Raw genomic sequence first — 19,446 nt, 5'->3', positions numbered from 1 at the left:
TTGTCTTTACTTTTACCCCGTTTATTCGGGCTAATCAAATAGTATTCAATAAAGTTGGTCTCTGTTTCTGTTTAATTAATGTTTATAAATAATTATTCTACAACAACATAAAACTTTCTCCATGGGATGGGCCTCAACGCCCTTTTTTGGTAATAGAGAAAAACTAAGTTTTGTTGTTAATATTTCGGTATATTTTGTTTTATTAGTATTAAAGTTTAATATTAATTTTGCCTAAAAACCCGTCACAAAACTGGTCTCCAAACTTTTCAGGCTGGGGGCACAACAGAAGTCGTTCGTAACGCATTAACGCATCGTAGGTAAATATCAACATTCTCGTCTCGTAGTGAATACGGATAAAGTAGTAAAAATTCAAAACTATATAGTTCTCGAGTCCTTCCGTCAGCTGCCTTGGGATGGTGATAATAATCATACGATATGTTCGGGGTTCTCAACTCAACTCTAACTCTAACGCTTTAAATGTTACACAATAATAATAAATATGTAATAAATACTTTTGAAAAGCATAAACAAATTGCACGCTTGTAATAATTGCCACTAATTGAATAATACGAAAACAAATACCGATACAAGTCCAGCCCGAATGTGCTCAACAAAAGAATTGTCTTAAAATTAGGCAAACTGATTGCATGGAATGATGTCTCCGTAATTGACTGACCAGCAACTGACTGAACCAGTTTGCGGTCACTCGTCTCCCAACCACTTTGTGCACCACCTGCCTCCTATTCGACTTTAAACGTACAAATCTTATGCAACTATGCTGTGTTGTTTGTGTGTTTAGTAACAATTTGTTGAAGTAGTAGTAGTTGCGATGCCTCTCACAACGTTGGCATATTACGTCGATGCCCGTTGCCGGAACCGCTGGACTCTGCCTCCTGCTGCGCCTTCTGTTTTGCACGTCGAGCCTTTTGGCGCGTGTGCTCGATCTGGAAGTCCTCGACGCGCAGATTGAGCCGCATCATATTGTTGATGATGAACTCCTCCTCCACAATGTGCTCCTCGGGGGACCGCAGAACGGCCAGCGTTTCGCAGAGGCCGGTGCATGTCTTCCTCACCTTGTGCCGGCTGAGCGAAGCCCCAATGATGACCAGGGCCACCTTGAAGATCACCCGAATGCCCTCGGCCAGAAAACAGTCCCAAACGCGCAGCAGCGTCTCCCAGGGCAGAGTGCGGGTCATCGCACACAGAAACCAATCGGTCATGTAGAGCAGCGGCTCCACTTTGTGCTTTTGTAAGTGCCGGTACACGGGCGGGCACGTCTTCTTCAGCAGTCCCTCCAGGATGCCCGCATCGTTTTGGATCACCTCCAAGCCGGGTATGAAGTAGTCCTGCAGGTAGCTGTGAAAATAAGTTAAATACATTCAATTCCAAAAGCTTTTTGTTCTTCCAATTTTACTTACACATCACAAACGCTGACGAAAACCCAGAAGGCGTCTTCCGCGGGCAGGTGCATCAATAGGAAGGCGGCTATCGGTGCCTGCGCCTGGCAGAAGCCCACTTTGGGATTATATATAGAGTAGGCCTTTAGCACGTTAAACAGTTCGATCTGTCCGACCTTCTGTTCGTCGAGAAACATTTCGTGAAACGGAAACTGGCGATGCTTGTCCTTCTTGATCTCCTCAATGGTCGTTGGATTTCCGGGCTTTTCCAGCAGCTCGTGGTATACGTTTGGGTTCTTCTTCTTTAGCAGATACGCCCCCGATAAATAGAACCAGGCCTTGGGCCGCACCGACTTTGGTATACCCTTGCGACATCGATCTCTGATCTGCATGATAATGACAAGAATTAGTTTCAGGTATGAATTCGGATCAATTAAATAGTTAAGATGTTAAGGATAAAATCTCACCTTTTTGTAGTTTTTGGACATATAAATGGACCAGTTGTCGATCATGTAGAGCCATTTCTTCTCCCGTGCGATGATCTGCGCCTTGGACAGCGGCTCCTTGGGCTTATCGGAGCGCTGGAATCCACCGTAGAAGCCATTTCGGTCCGGGCAGCTGGAGACGGTCGAGCAAAGGGAGATGGTGTCCAGGGATCGCTGTGCCGTGGCCATCGCCAATGCCAGCTCTCCGACCGCAGCGACTGTGTACTGAAAACACAAATCGTTAACGATCAGCATGTACGCCCACTAACAGCACCCACTAATTGTGTATGCAAATTCACTGGTACAGAGGTACAGATAAATAGACTAGGGAGAGGCTCTCCGTACTTGTAAAACGACAAGTGCGCAATTAAGTGCACTACTTCTCTCTTTCGCTAAGGGGTTGGGTATCAATCTTTGTGATGCCTCACATTATTTTTTCGGCAACCTCGAAACGTTATCGTTATCAAGTTAGTGAAATTAGTCTTTTTCTGGGAGATAACTACTAATTGAGCATGAAATATGATGTGCTGGGGGTCACTTATCATCCTCTTGAAGCTTTTCCAAGTCTACTAAACGAGCAGAAAAGGCATTTTTACCGGCCTTCTAATTTGTTTGCATCTAAGATTAGTTATAGGACATAATCGCTGAAACGAGGTAATTTCTCATCGGTAGATGCCGCACAACAGACTGGGACAGTGAAAGTTTCCTGTATATATCCACCCGATTCTTCCATGTCTGATGATAGTGGGACACGGGCCCGCGTCAGTGGCACTTCCATTTCCACATCCACATGCATCGCCGGATGCTCGAGTTCGCTTAATGAGCAACTCACTTCACCTCAGCGACAGCCGCAAAAACAAAAACTAATTGAGGCAACTGTGTCTGCGCCAGAACAAGTGGCTGAATAATTGTAAAATCAAGACAAAAAACGCCAGATATAAGGGCTAGACACTGGAAAACCGAGACGTGGGATACTCTATACCAAACGTCGATCGTTTTAACGTTTTCTAATAATTTATTCGAATTTAAACTTTAAGAAGACCTAATGATATATGAAAATCGTCTTATTAAAAGTATGGCCAGGTTGATAGAAGACTATCGTAAAAGTTTAAAACTGCAATAAACATAAACATTATAAATAAATATCTTATAGTAAAATAAGTAGTAGACTGAGATATTTATTTATAATGTTTATATTTATTTATGTAAACTGGCCTGGATATGATGATAAAAAATAAAACATAAAGGTTCTAAAACTTACTGCCTTTTTAATTCTTATTTAAAAATAAATAGTATAAGTTAATCATTCGAAATGGTCTCCCAAAAATTTAAATAATAATAAAGTATAAATAGTGTTGAGGGTGTATTCACTACAGAGAACATCTTAGATTTGATATTCGTATCTCGAAACGCAGATCGACAGTGAATATGCAATACAGGGGTTAAAAAAGTAGTTAAAGTAAAGTAATTAAAGTCCAAAAATCAAGGGTATCTCCAATTTATGAAACTACAATCATTGCATATTGCAATTTTATTCAAAACATTATACCCGTTGTAAAACATGGTGCAAAATCAGCGAAAGGGGAAAACGCAGTGCAAAAGCAGTGCACACGCATACAAATGCAATCTGATAATGACTGTGATATAGACGTCAAATTGCGGCCTTCGAGGCCTACCGATCCGATCGAGAAACGGAACGAGAACCCTTATCGAATTGCGAGGTGCCCCGGGTGATATAAAACAAGATCGCAAACCTCGGTAGCGGCGCGTCACCTTTGTGGGTGGGCGGTGGGTGGCATGTTGAAGACTAAACTATTTTAGCCCATTCATTTCTTAGCTGACAATTTTGGCTGCCATTTTGCCTACGCGCTCCAAAATGAGTAAAGCAGTGCCCAAGTGTTTGTGAGTGTGTGCAAAATACAGGGCAATTGTTGTTATTAACAGTCTACCGTTCCTACACCGCCCGCCCCCACATTCACATGTAAACTTTTTGCCTCACCTTTTGCTATGCTGTTCTCGTTGTTGTTGTTGCTGCTACTGCTTCTGGTATTTGCTTCCGTGGAATGCGCAATAACTTATATTTCACGATGGTTTCCGATTTCTTTTTCGTTTCAATATCACAGAACACACTTGCGCCAGCACAAATGTGTTGGATTTTATTGTGAAAACATTATTTCCGCAGAGCTTTTTGTTTATTTTCTATGCAAAATAAGGGAGAGCGAGATTGGCGATGGCAAAGAAGCAACTACTGTGCGATACTCGATGTAGCTATCGATATTTGATAGGCCAGAAACGGTGTGGCAACGTTGAAGGCCCTTTCTAGCATTTACGTTGCCAGAAGTTTTAAACGTTCGTTACAAAATATTCAACAGTAATTAAAATATCTTTATTTCGTTTTAAACAACTATTGAAGTAGTACTTAAATTTATGGATGTTTTTAGAATTAAATTATTGGTTTTTAACATAGCTTACCTATTTTAAATGATTATAAAAATCAGGCTTACTAATTTGATATATTGTTTATATAGTGGTGTTTAACATAAGCAAATTTTATAAATTGTAATACAAATTATTGTAAATATAGTTTTTTCTTTAGATAAAAACAAAAATACAAATTATTGAAATCTGTTAATGCTATATTTTTTTGAAAATATTCCAGAAACTAAGAACCAAACTTTTGGGAACTATGAAGTCCTTCAAAGTCCTTTATTTAAAGATATTTTTTTAACGAACAGTAACTCTTTCGGGGAGCTGGGACATCCACTTGCATCCTACTTTAAGTTGCGCCAATCGCCACATCAGCAACCAGATTAGTGGGAAGACCTGGACCACCGCAAACTCCGCGAATCTGCCTAAGATTTCCCTCCAGGGTCCAACGCCGGTGAGCCGATGCAGAAGAATTAGCGACATGGCACTACTTATGAGCAGCAACCTCACGAAGATCTGACGCTCGTGTGAACCAAGATCCTTGTAGCTTCCCACCAGGATGCAGAGCACCAGCAGCCAGGGTAGCAGCAGTTTCATTACCATCACCAGACCATAGGTCAGTGATAGGTATCCTAAACAGGTTTCGTGTATTATATCCAGGAAGTCATCAAAGGCTGGAATGCTGCCAATGGCGAAGAGGGAGTACCAGCTGTACACCAGTATGTAATGGGCGGCAGTCTTTGCTCCCATTTCCTCGTTCCTCTCCAGCTTCATCCTCAGTCCCAGTTGCAGTTCCATGCCCAGCATTTGGATGACCACCGCTTCATAAGAGGTGCAGGTGAGGGCGTAAAGGGTACCCAGATTGAAGAACGCCAGATCGCTGGCTTGCATGTTCCGTCGCTGCCAGAAGGCCACATAACCCAGATAGATCCAGGAGACCATGTAAGTGGCCCAGGGATGCCAGCCCACTAGGATGAACTCAAAGGCAGCGAGGAGCACGAGGATATTGCTTAGCCAGGTCTGGAGATTAAAGTACACACCACAGGCCAAAGGACGTAGTAGCGTAAGCAGGATACTGAACATCAGAGCTCTAGGCTGCGAGCAGCCCAGCGATTCCGGCAGTGCAGCTACACAGGTGAGTCCCATGAGTAGGAGTAGCCACAGGTAGAATTGCAGTCCTCGCTTGCGAAAGGCATCTCTGTTTGTATAAATAGCAAATCCAGCATAGCCCACGGCCATGTTGTAACGCCTGACGAAGCCACTCAGACAAATCAGTGTCAGTAAAGCGGACGAAGTCAAACTCTTCCAGCCCACCTTCTTAGGCCTCTCGCCCACAATCTTTAGGGTCAATCTCCAATAGAGCGAAGGCATTAGTAGGATAGCCTGCACCAGCCATGGAATCCTTTCGAGCAGCATATAAATCACCAGCAAGCCGGTCAACAATCGATGGAGTCCCCTGAGGAACGCCAACCGCTTAGCAGAGCTCACCTCCTGGATTTCCATGTGGTTTCTGCACTTTCGCCCAACGGCTAGATGGCAGCGTAGACAATATAGCCAGCCGATTCCAGCAAAACTTACCGCAAAGACTAAAATTTGACGATACGAGTCCTTAAAGTAATCCACTGCCTTGATCACCACCGGCATAAAGTTGCAGCTGTATTCCAGAAGAGCCTTGAATCGGTGTTGCCTCTTGAGGGCTTCAGCAGTCCTCAAAAAGCTGTCCATCATGTGGAAATCAAGCCAAAAGGCAGGCATGCTTTTGGGATGGAGCTCCCTTAGCCGGCGAGCTTGGGCCAGGAGCTGTTTGGCATTGGTCAGCATGGCATTGGCCTCATAACGCACACTGGAGTTGAGCATTCCCCGAGGTAGCATTCCGCGACTGTTGACTGGCGGTGAGAGCCCTAGCAGAGCGCTCATAAGTGCTGTAAGATGAGGTGGGTTCAGGACATGCAGGGGCAGCCTATAACCCGTGTCGTTGGCCACAAAACTCCGACCTGGCAGGGATTTTACATGAGCCACTCCAGAACCCCAAAGGAAGAAAGGCGACTCAACTGCCAAACTGCAATCGCCTGAAGACGAACATAAATAATTTAGATTTTAAATTATTATATGTATTAAAGAGCTTACTTTTAATTTGTGGATCGCCAAGACTGGAGGTGAATAGGTAAGCTGTTCTTTGGTCGGGAAACGACTTTTCAAACCGCTGGTACAGCTTCCACACATTTTCCTGAATCAGTTGAAGGCTTTCGCAAGATGGTTCCACACCGCTCATATGGACAAAGAAGATGACTCCCGTCGAGTTCAACAAGTGCTGGGGTGCCCCATTTAGAAACCTCTCAACAGACCGACAAACGGAGTCTTCCATATCTGAACAGGATTTGGTAACGTCTGCATCAACGTTTTCAAAATTCATTGCCGTGGCTCTGTCAATTTGGGGAAAACGCGAAAGTATCTCCGACGTGGTCCAGGCAAAACTTTGGTCACTTCGATTGAATATTGAGTCATGAGCGTTTGGTTTACGCAGCCAGCCACGAGCCACCAAAGCCGCATCCTCATTAAGGCCGGAGAACAGTGAGACGTATGGGGACATCGGGTGGTAGGTAGTGGTCTCCGGACGACTGATCCCCACCAGACCTTGGTGCACAAAGAGGTCCCGCAGCAGCGGCACGTTCCGGCAGCGGTTGGCTAAGAAAGTCTGGGCGGACAGGCCATCTCTCACCAGAACCACCAGGCGGTCTGCCGGCGGTGGCTCCTTCAGCGGTTCCAATTTCTGTGGTTCCAAGCTGCCCGGGCATGTCGATCGCAGGCAGATCAAGACAACTGAAAACAACAGAAGCAGCTGGAGCAGCGCAAAACCCTGATAGGTATCCAGCATTGTTCTAGAAATCGAACTTCCTTGACAGATTATTACAACTCTTTCGACTTCCCACTCTGCAATCGCTGTCAAAATTTATCTAAGGTATGCTGATTTCTGGCTAGCGTGTTCTCTAAAACTCAAAGGCAATACTAATATCTATTGCTTAGAAACCGCTTTTTTAAATTTTTGACTAAGTTTGTTTTATATTTGCAGATTTTAAAAGTTTATTTATAATTTAAAAAAAATTTTATAGGTTCTCTAAAGTCGTTGCTTTTTAGAGCGTAACAATATTAATATTTTTAGACTGATTTTATTTTATATGTGAAGATTTTTAAAGTTAATTTATAATTTAAATTTTATATATATTTATGAAATCAAAACTAAAAATTTGATTTCAGTTTATAAGCTTAGTAATATTTCTACACTAGAATAATGTGTTATTGGCTGAATTGGTTTTAAATATGCTTAGTTTTAGTTACTTCATAATTATAAAGACTTTTAAAGGAACCTAAATTTTTTTAAGAAATTTGGAGGAACCTTATATTAATTTTAGAAAAGCCTCATAAAACTCGTATTAATAGTTTATGAGCTTGTTAAGGCTAGATTGATTTCTAATTGCCTTAATTTTCAAAATTTCTATAAGTCATTGAAAATTTTGTTTCCGAATATTTCAGAGATTAAGCTGGCGTTGGTTCATACGTTACCCAGTTTTCGTCAATGTGTTATATCGTCGTGTTCCTGTTGTGTCGACGTCTTAAATATCGAATTGTCAGAGCAGTGAAAAACGTGATGGAGATGTGGAAAGCGCAGGCGGTGCTGGTGCACCTGCTGCTGATCGTGTGCCTGTGGCGCGTATACAATCAGACCGGAGCACTGAATCGACTGGAGCCGCAGATGACGCTGTCTGAAATGGGCCTACCCCCGCCCGCCGATCGCCTAGTCGTCTTCCTTGTCGAAGGACTCCGGACGGACACGCTTTTCGCGCACAACTGCAGCAGGGCTTCCTACCTGTGGGACATAGTTTTGCGCGAGGGCCTGATGGGCATAGCCAGAACAAGTGTTCCGACTCTGGGCACATCCGCACTGGTGGCCCTGTTCGCTGGCTTCAATGGGGTGCCACCACTACTGCCGGCTGGTAAATTCGACACGATCTTCAATCGCACTAAGGCCTCGGATGAGGGAACAGTTCTCAGTTTGAAGAACCTCACAGATCTTCGAGTCCGCCTGTCAAATGATTCTAGCTTTGCAATGTTAAAGAATTCCACAAGACTCGTGGTGTTCGTTTACCTAGACGATGTGGGTGGAGCTAGTCCCCTGGACATTGAATATCAGAGGAAGCTCCACAATATCCAACGGAGCATTCGAGATGCCTATGATTTCATCGAGGGCAAATTTGATGACTCGAGAACTGCTTACCTGTTCACCTCAGCCCATGGTCTTAGTAATTTCGGTGAGTGTTGTATTTCTATAGCTCTGTAAGATGGTATTATCTTGGCGTTTCAGGCTCCCATGGCGCTGGATCGGATGAGGAGAGGGATACGCCCTTCTTTCTCTGGGGCGCCGGCATCAATCGCTTGGCCAAAAATGCTTCCTCCAGTTCGGGGCTCAACAACAGCGGTGGTCTGCCGCAAGTCCCCAAGTTGGACCAGATCCAGTTGGCGCCACTTATGTCGGCCCTGATTGGCCTGCCGCCGCCGGTCAACAATCTGGCCGAGCTGCCGCTGGACTACATGAAGGTATCCCGAGAGTACGAGCGGAAGGCAATGCATCTGAACGCTCTGCAACTTCTGACCCAAGCCAAGACCATAATACGGCACCACGAAAAGGGAGTCTTCCAAAAGTGGCTGCCGACGGCCAAGGATCTGGATCTGCAAAGGATTGCCCACTATCAGAGCCAGATGAAGCGACTCGGGGACATGGGTTGGCGAGGCAAGGCCATGGAGACGAGCCTGCTGGCCATCAAGGTGGCCCAAAAGACCTTGAAGTTTTTCCATGCTTACTACCACATCCCACTGCTGGTAGCCACGGTGCTGACACTTCTGGGTTGGCAGTGCTACCTAGGGGTGAAGCTCTCTCGATTTTCAAGGGACTCCAAGGATCAACGCAGGGGCTTCCTCACATGGACCACAATTCTTCTAGCTGCGCTGGGCATTTTGCTGGGCCAGCTGGTCTTCCTGCAATGGGCACCCCTTTTGACGGTCATCTGCCTGGTGGTGCCCTTTGGCATCTGGAGCTTGACCCTGGCCGAGTTGCCCCTGAAAGATGACTGGATCTTCGAACCGCTGGCCCACCTTAGATGGGCACTGGCCCCCGCTGCAATGATCGTGCTGGCGCTCTACTGGACCTGTCCCTTTACCCTAGCCTATGCCCTTTGTGTTGTCTACCACAACCGACGTGGCTGGGTGCATCCGTCTGCCAAGTTTCTGGCCTGGTTGGCTCTCGTCTGCCTGCTGAGCGGATTCCTGTGGGCCCAGAATGGAATGCAGATCCTGATGACCACCAATTATAGGGTGAGCCTGCAGGCGGTTGGCATGGTGCTGGTGATCGTGCGTCCATTATTGTGCAAGGAACATCACAAGTGGCGGGTGTGGATCATCAACTTGGGCATATTGACTGTCGGAGGCATTGGAATTGTTTTCAGGGAGCTGGGCAAGCCGGTTCCCATATACATCATGGCTGCCAATTGGACCTACATCGTCTATGCCTTCGCATCGGTGTCTTTCGGTGGGAGTTCCAGTCCGCGATCACGTCTGCAGCTAATTGTCTTCAACTTGCTGACGGTCCATGCACTCTTGAGTGACTCATTTACGTCCCTTTTCGCCCAGGCATTGATCATGGAGTATCAAATGAGGATCGAAGTGCACAAGGAGTGCAGGTCAGCGGAGGAGGCGGAGGCGGAGGGTGAGATTAAGGAGCAAAGGCTACTCACTCCCTCAATGCATCTACAGATGTCCTATCGCTTCGCTGTGTCGATTATCCTTTACTTCTATGTCTCCCTATTTGGAACTGGACATTGGTTGTGCAGTTTTACCTATTTTGCCAACACTGCGCGTCTTTTCCTTCCGGATTCCTGCAGCGGACCTATGGCACTTTTAGTGCTAATCCATTTGCTAATTCCCTCCCTGATAATCCTATCCAGCTTGCAGGCACTGAGCTCCTTTGGACGACAGGAGATGCGCTCAATTCTCACCTGCGTGATGCTCATCTGCAATCTTGCCGTTTTGTTCTACGTTGTGTTTGTTCCTCATCACGCCAATTGGCCAAACACACACCCATCTGTAATCAATGCACTTTTGGCCCAACTGACGGTTGTTCTGCTATTGGCCTGCGACACCTTTGTCAACTTTTTGTTTCGCGGACTAAACCTAATCAGATCACTAGCCCCGAAACGAGCGACTACTGAAGTCCGATTCAAGAGATCCCCGGGCCCCACAATTACCTCAAGTGTGGTCTGATTGGTGGCTTTAAATCAATCATAAATTATCAAAACGTATGAAAATTCTTGGTCTACATGTTCGGAACTTCGTAAGGTGTTTTCACTGATATGCTTTCAAATAAATTTCCTTAGATTGCACAATTTTGGTGTTCGATTAAAGTAAATTATGGTTATGGCTTGGCGATTTAGGTATTTAACTATTATATAACTTTACTTTTAACTTTTAATGTTTGCTTTAAAATATATATTTTTTTTCGATTGTTCAACAATTGACTTGGGGAAAACATTCCAGTTTTTTGAGACTATATATATTTAACAATTCGTGGGGCTGATACTTTATTTTATAGTAAGCCAATAAGAATTAAGACCTATAAGTATGTAAGGTTCGAAGGCGTAATACTTTAAGTAGAAAATTAACTTAAATGCAGCTGGCTGGATTAGGTACAACTATGAAGGCACATACAGCCAGAAATTAAGACCTTGTTGGCTTTTAACATACTTATCCTATACCTGTGCAACGTGGTCTTCAATCTACTCAGATTTCTGTTTCTTTGCATCCAGATGCGCCTGCGGAAAATATATCACATTAAAGAAAACAAAAATCGTAGGCAATATTTTCACAACTCACCTTTTCGGCAACTTTGAGCAGGCTGTCGAAGCTGTTTTGTCCAGTTTCCATGACCATGCTGTGGAAGATCTTCGATTCGCTTAAGGTGAGAAGCTCGTAGGGTGAGCCGAATTCGACAAGATGACCTGCATCCATCACCAGCACACGATCCGAATCCATAATCGTATTCAGGCGATGGGCAATGGTCAGCACAGTACAGTCCCGGAATTTGCTTCTTATGGTGGCCTGGATCAGGGCATCCGTCTGGGGATCCACATTGGCCGTCGCCTCGTCCATGACTAGAACGCGATTCTCCCGGAGAATCGCCCTGGCCAGGCACACCAACTGGCGCTGGCCAACGCTGAAATTGCTGCCCCCTTCGGAGATCTTACTTTGCAAGCCACTTGGCAGCTCTGCAAACAGGGGTTTCAACTTCACCTCCTCCAACGCCTCCCACAGCTTGGCATCGTTATACTCCTCGAAGGGATCCAGGTTGTAGCGCATGCTGCCCGAGAAGAGCACCGGCTCCTGGGGTATGATGGATATCTTGCTGCGCAGGTCAAAGAGTCCAATCTCAGCCGTGTCCCTCTGGTCGATGGTGATGATGCCCTCGTTGTAGGAGAGTCGGAATAGGGCGTTGATCAGCGAGGATTTGCCAGCTCCAGTTCGGCCAACGATGCCAACCTTTTCACTGGGTCGGATACGGAAATTGAGGGCCTTCAGCACGTACTTGGCCTGCGGATCCGGGAAGTAGCGCAGGCACAGATCCTCTGCCACAATCTCACCCTTCTCTGGCCAATTCGGAGATGGTTTTTTGCCCACGCGGGACTCGAACTCGCCCTCCGGTTCGATCTCGTCGTACTCCACCACTCGTTCCACTGCGGTCATCGTATTCTCCAGCTCCGCCGACTGCCGCATGCCCCACTGCACCATGCCAGTCATGCCCATCGCCTGGGTGATGGCCAAACCCACTTCTCCAGAACTTTTCGGTGGGTTGATAAAGTAGTTGAGAATGATGATCACAATATACAACGTGCAGAAGCAATCCAGGTAATAACCAAAGGCACGATTGGTCGACAAAAATGTGTAGTATCCGGAACTGTGCAAGTCCTGCAGATTGTCGAATTCCGCAATGAGTTCCTTTTGAGCTCCCAGAGCTCGGATTGTGGGCAAGCCGCTTATCGTGGCGCTTAGGTGGGAGTATATAGGTGACCTGGCCACCGCCTCCAAACGTTTCACATCCCTCGAGGTCTTCAGGTAAAACTCCCTGATATAGTAGAATATTACAGCCAAGACTAACGTCAAAATGAGGTAGTACGGATTAGTGATGCAGATCACTACAATAATTCCCAGTAGGGTGAGAAATATCTGCACCACATCCAGCATCACGGTGGGCAGGACCTCGTCCAGCTGGCCCAGGTCTTTCGAGAAGCGGTTCAGAATGCGTCCCGAGGGATTCGTGTTGAAGAAGTGCATCGCAGCCCTCGTAATGCCCTGGTACATGGCATTGTGCAGCTGCGTGGAGCTGCGCATAGCAATCTTGTAGAAGAGCATGGTGCGCACGATGGTGAATACCACAACGGCCAAATTGAGGGCAGCGAAGACGTACATATCCGCCGGGTTCGATTCACTATCTGCCTGAGCGTACACGTTTTTGTCCACCCTGTAAGGTCAAAGATAACATTCAATTACTTTCTTTCTAAAATTAGGAAGTCTCTTACCAATAGGATAAGAAGTAGTCCGCCGCTGAGCTCAGGATTTGAGTGGCCATGCAGAGAAAGACCATGAAGAAGAGCAAGAACCAGCTGCTGCCCGCTGTAAGGTACTCCTTGTACAATCCCAGCCCAATCTTGCCCTCCACTCGCGTTTCCTGGAGCTGCGTGGAAGCCTCCTGGGCCATTGACTCCGCCATGGAGCTCAATGAGGTGAAGCTGTTGTTTCTGGTGCTCGGTTTACTGTTCTTGCTGCCCCTCCTGCTCAGCGAGGGCACATTTAAGAGGTCAAGTCCCTCTCCACCTGCCCCATCGCCCTCTTTCAGCGCTTCATCCTCTTTGTTGGGCGAAGTCAATAGTTTGGCAAAGTCCAGTCCACTGCGCTTCATCGATGAGTACGTGCCCATAGCACTAATGCGACCCTTATCCATGATGACTATAAGGTCGGCTTGTTCTAGAAACTGCAGCTGGTGGGTGACTAAGATCACGAGCTCGCTTCTTAGATAACCGCGCATACACTGATCGAACAAGTGGCGCCCAACGTGGGTATCCACAGCACTGAGTGGGTCATCCAGCAGATAGATGTCAGCTCTTCGGTAAACCGCTCGGGCCAAACTTATTCTGGCCTTCTGTCCGCCAGAAAGCGATGCTCCCCGTTCGCCCACGATCGTCTTGTCACCGAACGGCAATAGTTCAAAGTCCCTCTCCAGGGCGCACTTCTTTATCACGGTGCGATAGCGGTGCTTGTCCCACTCCAAGCCGAACAGGATGTTCTGGCGCACTGTGCCCGTAAAAAGCCACGGTTCCTGGGCGGCATACGAGTAACTGCCATTGACCCTCAGGTTGCCGCTTTCCGCCGGCAGCTCGCCGAGCACGGCTTGGATTAAGCTGGATTTGCCAGCGCCCACGGGTCCAATAACGGCCACCAGCTTGCGACGTCCCAACTGCAGGTTGATGTCCTCCAGCGTAGGGTCCAGCGAATGGCTCTCCCAACGTGCCTGGAACTGGTTGAACTCGATCAAGTTCTCCGAGATGCCATTACTCTTGGGACTGTCTCCATTTAGGGACTCCGCCTTCGAAATTGGACTAACGATCTTCGATTTATCCCTGACCTGAGTCTCCGGTCGATGCATGAACGTCTCCAAACGCCGTACAGAAACCAACAACTCAGCAAACTGGGAGATTCCCTGCGGGAAGAACATGGTCACCGAGCGACGCAGAATATTATAGTAGGCAGTGACGAAGAAGGCCCTCTCGGCATTCAGGATATTCCCCAGCAGGACAAAGGCAATCAGACTGGAGGAGGTGAAGATGCGTGACAGGAACATGGCAAACGAGATAAGGATGCCGCGAATATAGTTGACTTGTTTGATGCACAGCATCTCATTGAAGCGGGTCAGCTCAATCACCTTGCCAAAGGGCTTCTCCCATGCGTACATCTTGATAACCTGGATGCCCGAGATGATCTCGTTCATCATGCGAACGCGTTCGTCCGTCCGCAAAGCGGTACGCAGGCGCAGCACGCTGGTCCGCTTGCCGAGGTAGGATTGGAAGGGCAGGAAAAGCAGCATTATCGCAACACCAAATAGGGAAGATATGCCAATCTGTAAATGAAAATAAAATTATTTTTAAATTAATAAATACACAATGATCATTTTTAATTACATTCGTCACTACAAAAAAAAAAAATAAATTTTAATTATCTGGAATTCCATATCATATGAGTTTATACAACCACAATAAATAATTAATGATAATAACACACCATTTGTATTCAAGACGAAATAATTTGTCGATACTCGTAGCTATCTTTATTTGAGAACCGGAACAACTACCATTGCCATAAGGGAAAGCTTAAACGTTTTATAGGTGTATTCAAATAAGAATTAATATTTTTTTAATTTTATGTAGCGATTAGGTTTTTAATTTTTAGGTCCTAGACATAAGTATCGATTGAATGTTAAATGTTAATATCTTAGATATAAGTTTCGGTTACAGCTCCACTGATTTAGCAATCTAACCCGAAGCATAACAAATATTCCACTATGTGACATCAGAAGCGTTTTCAGGGAAAGGTCACATTTAAGGGGCTCGGCTCGGAACCGGTTTTATGATTCAATTAGAAACCCCCACTCACCTCAAGGTACATTAGATAGGTGACTACAATCAGCTCCAGCGGAGCTATCCACAAGTAATGAACGTTGATCAGAACGGTATCAAAACGACCCACGTCGTTGGAGAGGAGATTGACCACCTGACCCACTGTGGTGTCGCCCAGGGCAGTTCTACTCAGCCGGAGAGCTTTGCGATAGATGAGGCTACTGAGGGCTGCAATAAACATTGGGTTACTGATGATTGAATGTTGTGTGGCATAATCCCCACACTTACCAACGCGCATCTTCATACCCAGATGAAGTAAGCCCAACATATAGGGATGACCGATAACCACACTAAATACGGAACCCGCTATTAGACCCGCTGCATAAAGCTTGGCCTTGGCCAGATCCGGATCATTGCCGGCAAAGTATGCCATCACCCCAAACAAGCAAATGGGCTGGGTGACTCTGTTGATGGATAAGGATTTCGGTTAGTATTTACAACGATGATCTTTTTCAGAGGTTACCCACTTGGTTAAGAACTCCTGGATAAGCAGAGATATACCCGTAAAAAACAATTGAAGGCCAAACACTTTCATCAGGGCGCGACCCAAACGTGGTGTCTCATTTTTGACCACCTGCTCATCCCAGGCTGCACACAAGCGATCTCCCAGGGAATCTAGAATTTAAAGATAATTCCCATTTAATTAGGTACGAGAATTTCAAAGAGTAAGTAAGCTCACCGGACTTGTGTTCTTTCAGGGCGCGATAGAGATCCTTCTGCTCCAGAGTCTTCTTCCGCCCTTTAAATAACACGGGCATGGCAAAACTTTACGTTGCATCAGCATCACGTAGGTAGTTTTTATTGGGAGTATAATAAAAACATAATTAGCGGAAGGCTCTCGGTTATCAGGGACTGATACTGATAATTCTTTTGTGATGTTATGACAACCAAAAAATGAACAGACAACTGACATTCCCCGGCGCTTATCAGAAGAAAAAAACAGTTGCTAGCCAATGTGGCATAATAAAACGAAAATTAAGTTTTTCTAACACGAGTTTCGGTGAAAAAACCAACATTTAAGCCGGCAATTAAACCTCTCTTGGTTTTAGTGTACTTTTTTCAAATAAAAAATTACACCCATAATAATGGAATTTAGTATACAAATATTTTCCTAGCAACTAAATTTGCTGACACCAAATGCATCTATATTTTACGATAAGCCGACACAAATGAGCAGTTTAATTGGCAAGTTTCCAATGAACTTCACTTAATTTACTTGTTGCATACATGTAAAACGATTAAGAAACTGTTTGAATGTTTGTTTAGCTTTAACTTGTTATTTATTTTCAAAAGGAAATCTTATCGGTATTATAAAGTTTCTATAAATCAAATTATGTCTTTTGTGTGTTGCCAGATAGTCTCTTTTTATTCGAAATATCAACACCTCTTCTAAAAAGACGTTTTTTGTCATTAACAAAGCTATGATTTATTTACTTGCTAGCATTTTTTTTATCACGTTGTGATATCTTGGCTTCTTTACAATTAATGTAGTTTGATTTAGGTTGGATTATTTTGAAAAAAAATAAGTTTAAGCTGAGTGTCGCCTTCAATTGGTTGCCAATTGAACAGATAGGCGAGCTCCAGAAACAAGATTTCCACGCCTCGGCTACGCAAATTAAGTGAACCATTGAATAAATAAAATCAACTTGTCAGTGCTGTCACGCTGACTGCTCCCCAACCACTTGTTGCCCATTGAAATCACAGCGATAAAATAACACCTAAACTAGTCATGAATGGGGTAATTTTTTCTTGAAAAAACTATTTTTAGTAACAATGTACACACTTGCTGTGTTTATTTTTAAGACATATCAAATCGGATATCTTTTAGGAGTTAACGTAAATGTATTACATTTAAAAATTGATATTCTGCTAGCAATATCAAGCAGTTAATTAGAAAGAGAACAGCTTAGAGAACTAAAAATTCTATCAGCATACTCACCAAAACATGAGTGAGGAGAGGGGATTGGAGCGTTCCCGCGGATTCGGCGGCAGTTCATCGGCTTTCATCGACTGCATGTTGGCAGTATATGTATATTGCACTGATTGAAGTTAAATTGCACTATTAAGAATTTTGCATTACAGTAGACTTGTTTGGTGGCCGGGAATCGTCTTTAGGGCGGCCGCGGTTGATTAGCACTTCTTGACCCGAAGGGGGACACGCGCTCGACACTAATATAATTAGTTTGGCATTAGCAGGGGAGAAATCAGATGGAAATGCTAGCGACTTTAAAGCAACGAATTCGATTTCGATTTCGATTCGCGGTTGAAGGGAGTAAACTTTTCCACTGGCACACGGCAGTAAATATTGCGTGGCATTTGATTTGGTACCGATCGGTCGAGAATGTTGCGAGGTGGGGTTTTCAAAGATCACTTCACTTCGAGATGCTTGCTTATTTCTATCTGTTACAGCCGAATTTCGTCATTGGTTGCGTTGTGTTTGGGATTTGTTTTCGTTCGGCGCACATCAAACTTATCGGAATCGTATAGAAAAACGCATTGCAATACGCGCTATTCTACCCACGGCAATGTGTGTGCTCCAACGGTCCGCCTCGTTCTAATGTTATCCGCTCTCTTACTCAATCTTTAATAGGTGCCCCATTGAATTCATTGCGCTAACTGTGTCACATTCAGATCGGTGTGGCGCTCTTTGGGGCTCTCTATATGTAGCTCCCATTCTCTTGAAACTGCTTGTTCTGCGGGAGATGCACAGTCTCTCTTTGGAAATAACACTCTCTTCTGTGGGGGCTTTGCTTTGTGATATCTTGTATCTTGTGATAAGCAGGCCCGTCGGGTGTTTTCCTCGTTTTGCATGACACTTCGCTGTACTTATCAGCTATAAGCAATGTGTAATAATGATACGCCGTTTTATCGTGCAAGCTAACATTATAATTACTTGTTGTCTTCAAATCTGTTGACAAGATCTAATAAAACTAAAAAGTCATTAATCTTATTAAGTTTCAATTCATTAATTACTTGCGTCAGAAAAAAATGAAACCTAAAATAACTGACTTATTGCTAGTGAAGTTATAAACAATTTTGAGTCCCGTTTTTTTCGTTTAAAATTGTGAACTTAACAATTTTAAGTGTGGAGTTTGTTTTTTTTTTTTGTAAATAAACTTGTCATATTTTACTGCATACTTTCAAGCCTTTTCTAAGTAACTACACAGCTAAAAGTATGCCATACATTTATTAGTTCGTTTTTTTTAAGTAATAAAACCCAGTGGGACAGAAAACATATTTTCCAACAGCTAAGGAATCTGCGGTTCAGTTAAGAATACGAAAATTCGATGTCTGCCGACATTTTTAATTCTAAAGCCCATACAATTGGAGCAGGGGGAGCATAAACGGGATTTCTTCTGAATGCGCTTCTAGCATGCTTCCAATCCCTGCTTAAAATCTACGGTATTTATAAGAACAAAATTTAACTAAACTTATTTAAATTTTCAAACACAGCATTTTGACAAAAGTATGTTTAAGTGCCTGTTATTTTTACCAGTAAGACTAGATGGCGTTTTGTTTTATCAGTGTACCGTAAAAGCTTTCAGATATGAGTCTATATGTAACTTCCAAGTATCGGCATATAAATTTCCAATCAAAAAACACTAATAAAGCTCATGTTATCTCTTATGATGGTCAATGTAAGAACACAGGGTGATTGACGACGGGGTGCGGAAAGTCCGAATTCTTAAATGAATTATAACGATAACGCATAGCAACAAACAAAATCGGTATGCATGTCATATTTAGGTGGGGCCCTCCCACGGGATGGGCAAGCTTATGAAGATCGTGGGTAATCTCAATATTGTACTGGATGGCCCTGGGTGGAAGGAAGTTCTCGATTAGATTACAATTCACCGCCAATTTATCAAAAGATATTCATAAGAATAATATGCACTAATTGTGTCGAAAGTTATTTATACACATGCACATGATCACATAGAAGTTCTGGTGAGACATTAAATGGCGCCACTGACCCACAGATGAGAGCCTACGAAATCGGTATAAATTGTGTGGATGCACAAAATCACCACACAAACGATAGCTAATAAGTTTGGGAGACTTTAACGAATCTAACATTAGTACTATTATTGATTCACTCTCTAGGGAGTGCAATGTGTCATGCAAGAGTTAAAAAAAAACTTTGTGTTATAATTAAGATAACTTAACTTTTTAAAGTTTTTTAAGCTCTTTCTAGTTTTTTAATCAATACAATAATACATAATATATATATAATATAGTTAGACTATTATTGTTTCATCTTGCGAAAACTATTGAAACGTAAAATGCTAAGAATTAAGTAAAAATCTTATTTATTTACTGTACAGCATTCGATGAATTTAAAAAAAACCCTTTAATTAGTAATAA

General features: G+C 44.1%; 4 protein-coding genes across 4 annotated transcripts; 1 reads left to right on the top strand and 3 right to left on the bottom strand.

The window, feature by feature from the left end:
• Nucleotides 1–168: 168 nt before the first annotated feature.
• LOC128253456 (TBC1 domain family member whacked) lies at nucleotides 169–4,145 on the bottom strand. The gene is made up of 4 exons (XM_052981858.1): nucleotides 3,882–4,145; nucleotides 1,865–2,107; nucleotides 1,419–1,783; nucleotides 169–1,356 (listed from the first exon to the last, which is right to left on the bottom strand). Exons 2-4 carry the CDS (start codon nucleotides 2,069–2,071, stop codon nucleotides 837–839), a joined length of 1,092 nt encoding a protein of 363 aa, XP_052837818.1. The 5' UTR covers nucleotides 2,072–2,107; nucleotides 3,882–4,145; the 3' UTR covers nucleotides 169–836.
• A 447-nt stretch (nucleotides 4,146–4,592) lies between these two features.
• LOC128253392 (GPI ethanolamine phosphate transferase 1) lies at nucleotides 4,593–7,353 on the bottom strand. Its single transcript, XM_052981751.1, has 2 exons — nucleotides 6,437–7,353; nucleotides 4,593–6,378 (listed from the first exon to the last, which is right to left on the bottom strand). Exons 1-2 carry the CDS (start codon nucleotides 7,182–7,184, stop codon nucleotides 4,607–4,609), a joined length of 2,520 nt encoding a protein of 839 aa, XP_052837711.1. The 5' UTR covers nucleotides 7,185–7,353; the 3' UTR covers nucleotides 4,593–4,606.
• Nucleotides 7,354–7,795: 442 nt separating this feature from the next.
• LOC128253386 (GPI ethanolamine phosphate transferase 1) lies at nucleotides 7,796–10,743 on the top strand. The gene is made up of 2 exons (XM_052981741.1): nucleotides 7,796–8,616; nucleotides 8,670–10,743. Exons 1-2 carry the CDS (start codon nucleotides 7,884–7,886, stop codon nucleotides 10,619–10,621), a joined length of 2,685 nt encoding a protein of 894 aa, XP_052837701.1. The 5' UTR covers nucleotides 7,796–7,883; the 3' UTR covers nucleotides 10,622–10,743.
• Nucleotides 10,744–10,918: 175 nt separating this feature from the next.
• LOC128253279 (probable multidrug resistance-associated protein lethal(2)03659) lies at nucleotides 10,919–17,628 on the bottom strand. Its single transcript, XM_052981568.1, has 8 exons — nucleotides 17,021–17,628; nucleotides 15,761–15,846; nucleotides 15,549–15,696; nucleotides 15,310–15,485; nucleotides 15,059–15,249; nucleotides 12,931–14,525; nucleotides 11,231–12,872; nucleotides 10,919–11,169 (listed from the first exon to the last, which is right to left on the bottom strand). The coding sequence occupies exons 1-8, from the start codon at nucleotides 17,095–17,097 to the stop codon at nucleotides 11,134–11,136; spliced, it is 3,951 nt and encodes a 1,316-aa protein (XP_052837528.1). The 5' UTR covers nucleotides 17,098–17,628; the 3' UTR covers nucleotides 10,919–11,133.
• Between the last annotated feature and the right edge of the window lie 1,818 nt (nucleotides 17,629–19,446).

This window comes from Drosophila gunungcola, chromosome 3R (assembly GCF_025200985.1).
Source record: "Drosophila gunungcola strain Sukarami chromosome 3R, Dgunungcola_SK_2, whole genome shotgun sequence".
Classification (NCBI taxonomy): Eukaryota; Metazoa; Arthropoda; class Insecta; order Diptera; family Drosophilidae; genus Drosophila; species Drosophila gunungcola.
This window is presented reverse-complemented; position numbering and strand designations above follow the sequence as displayed.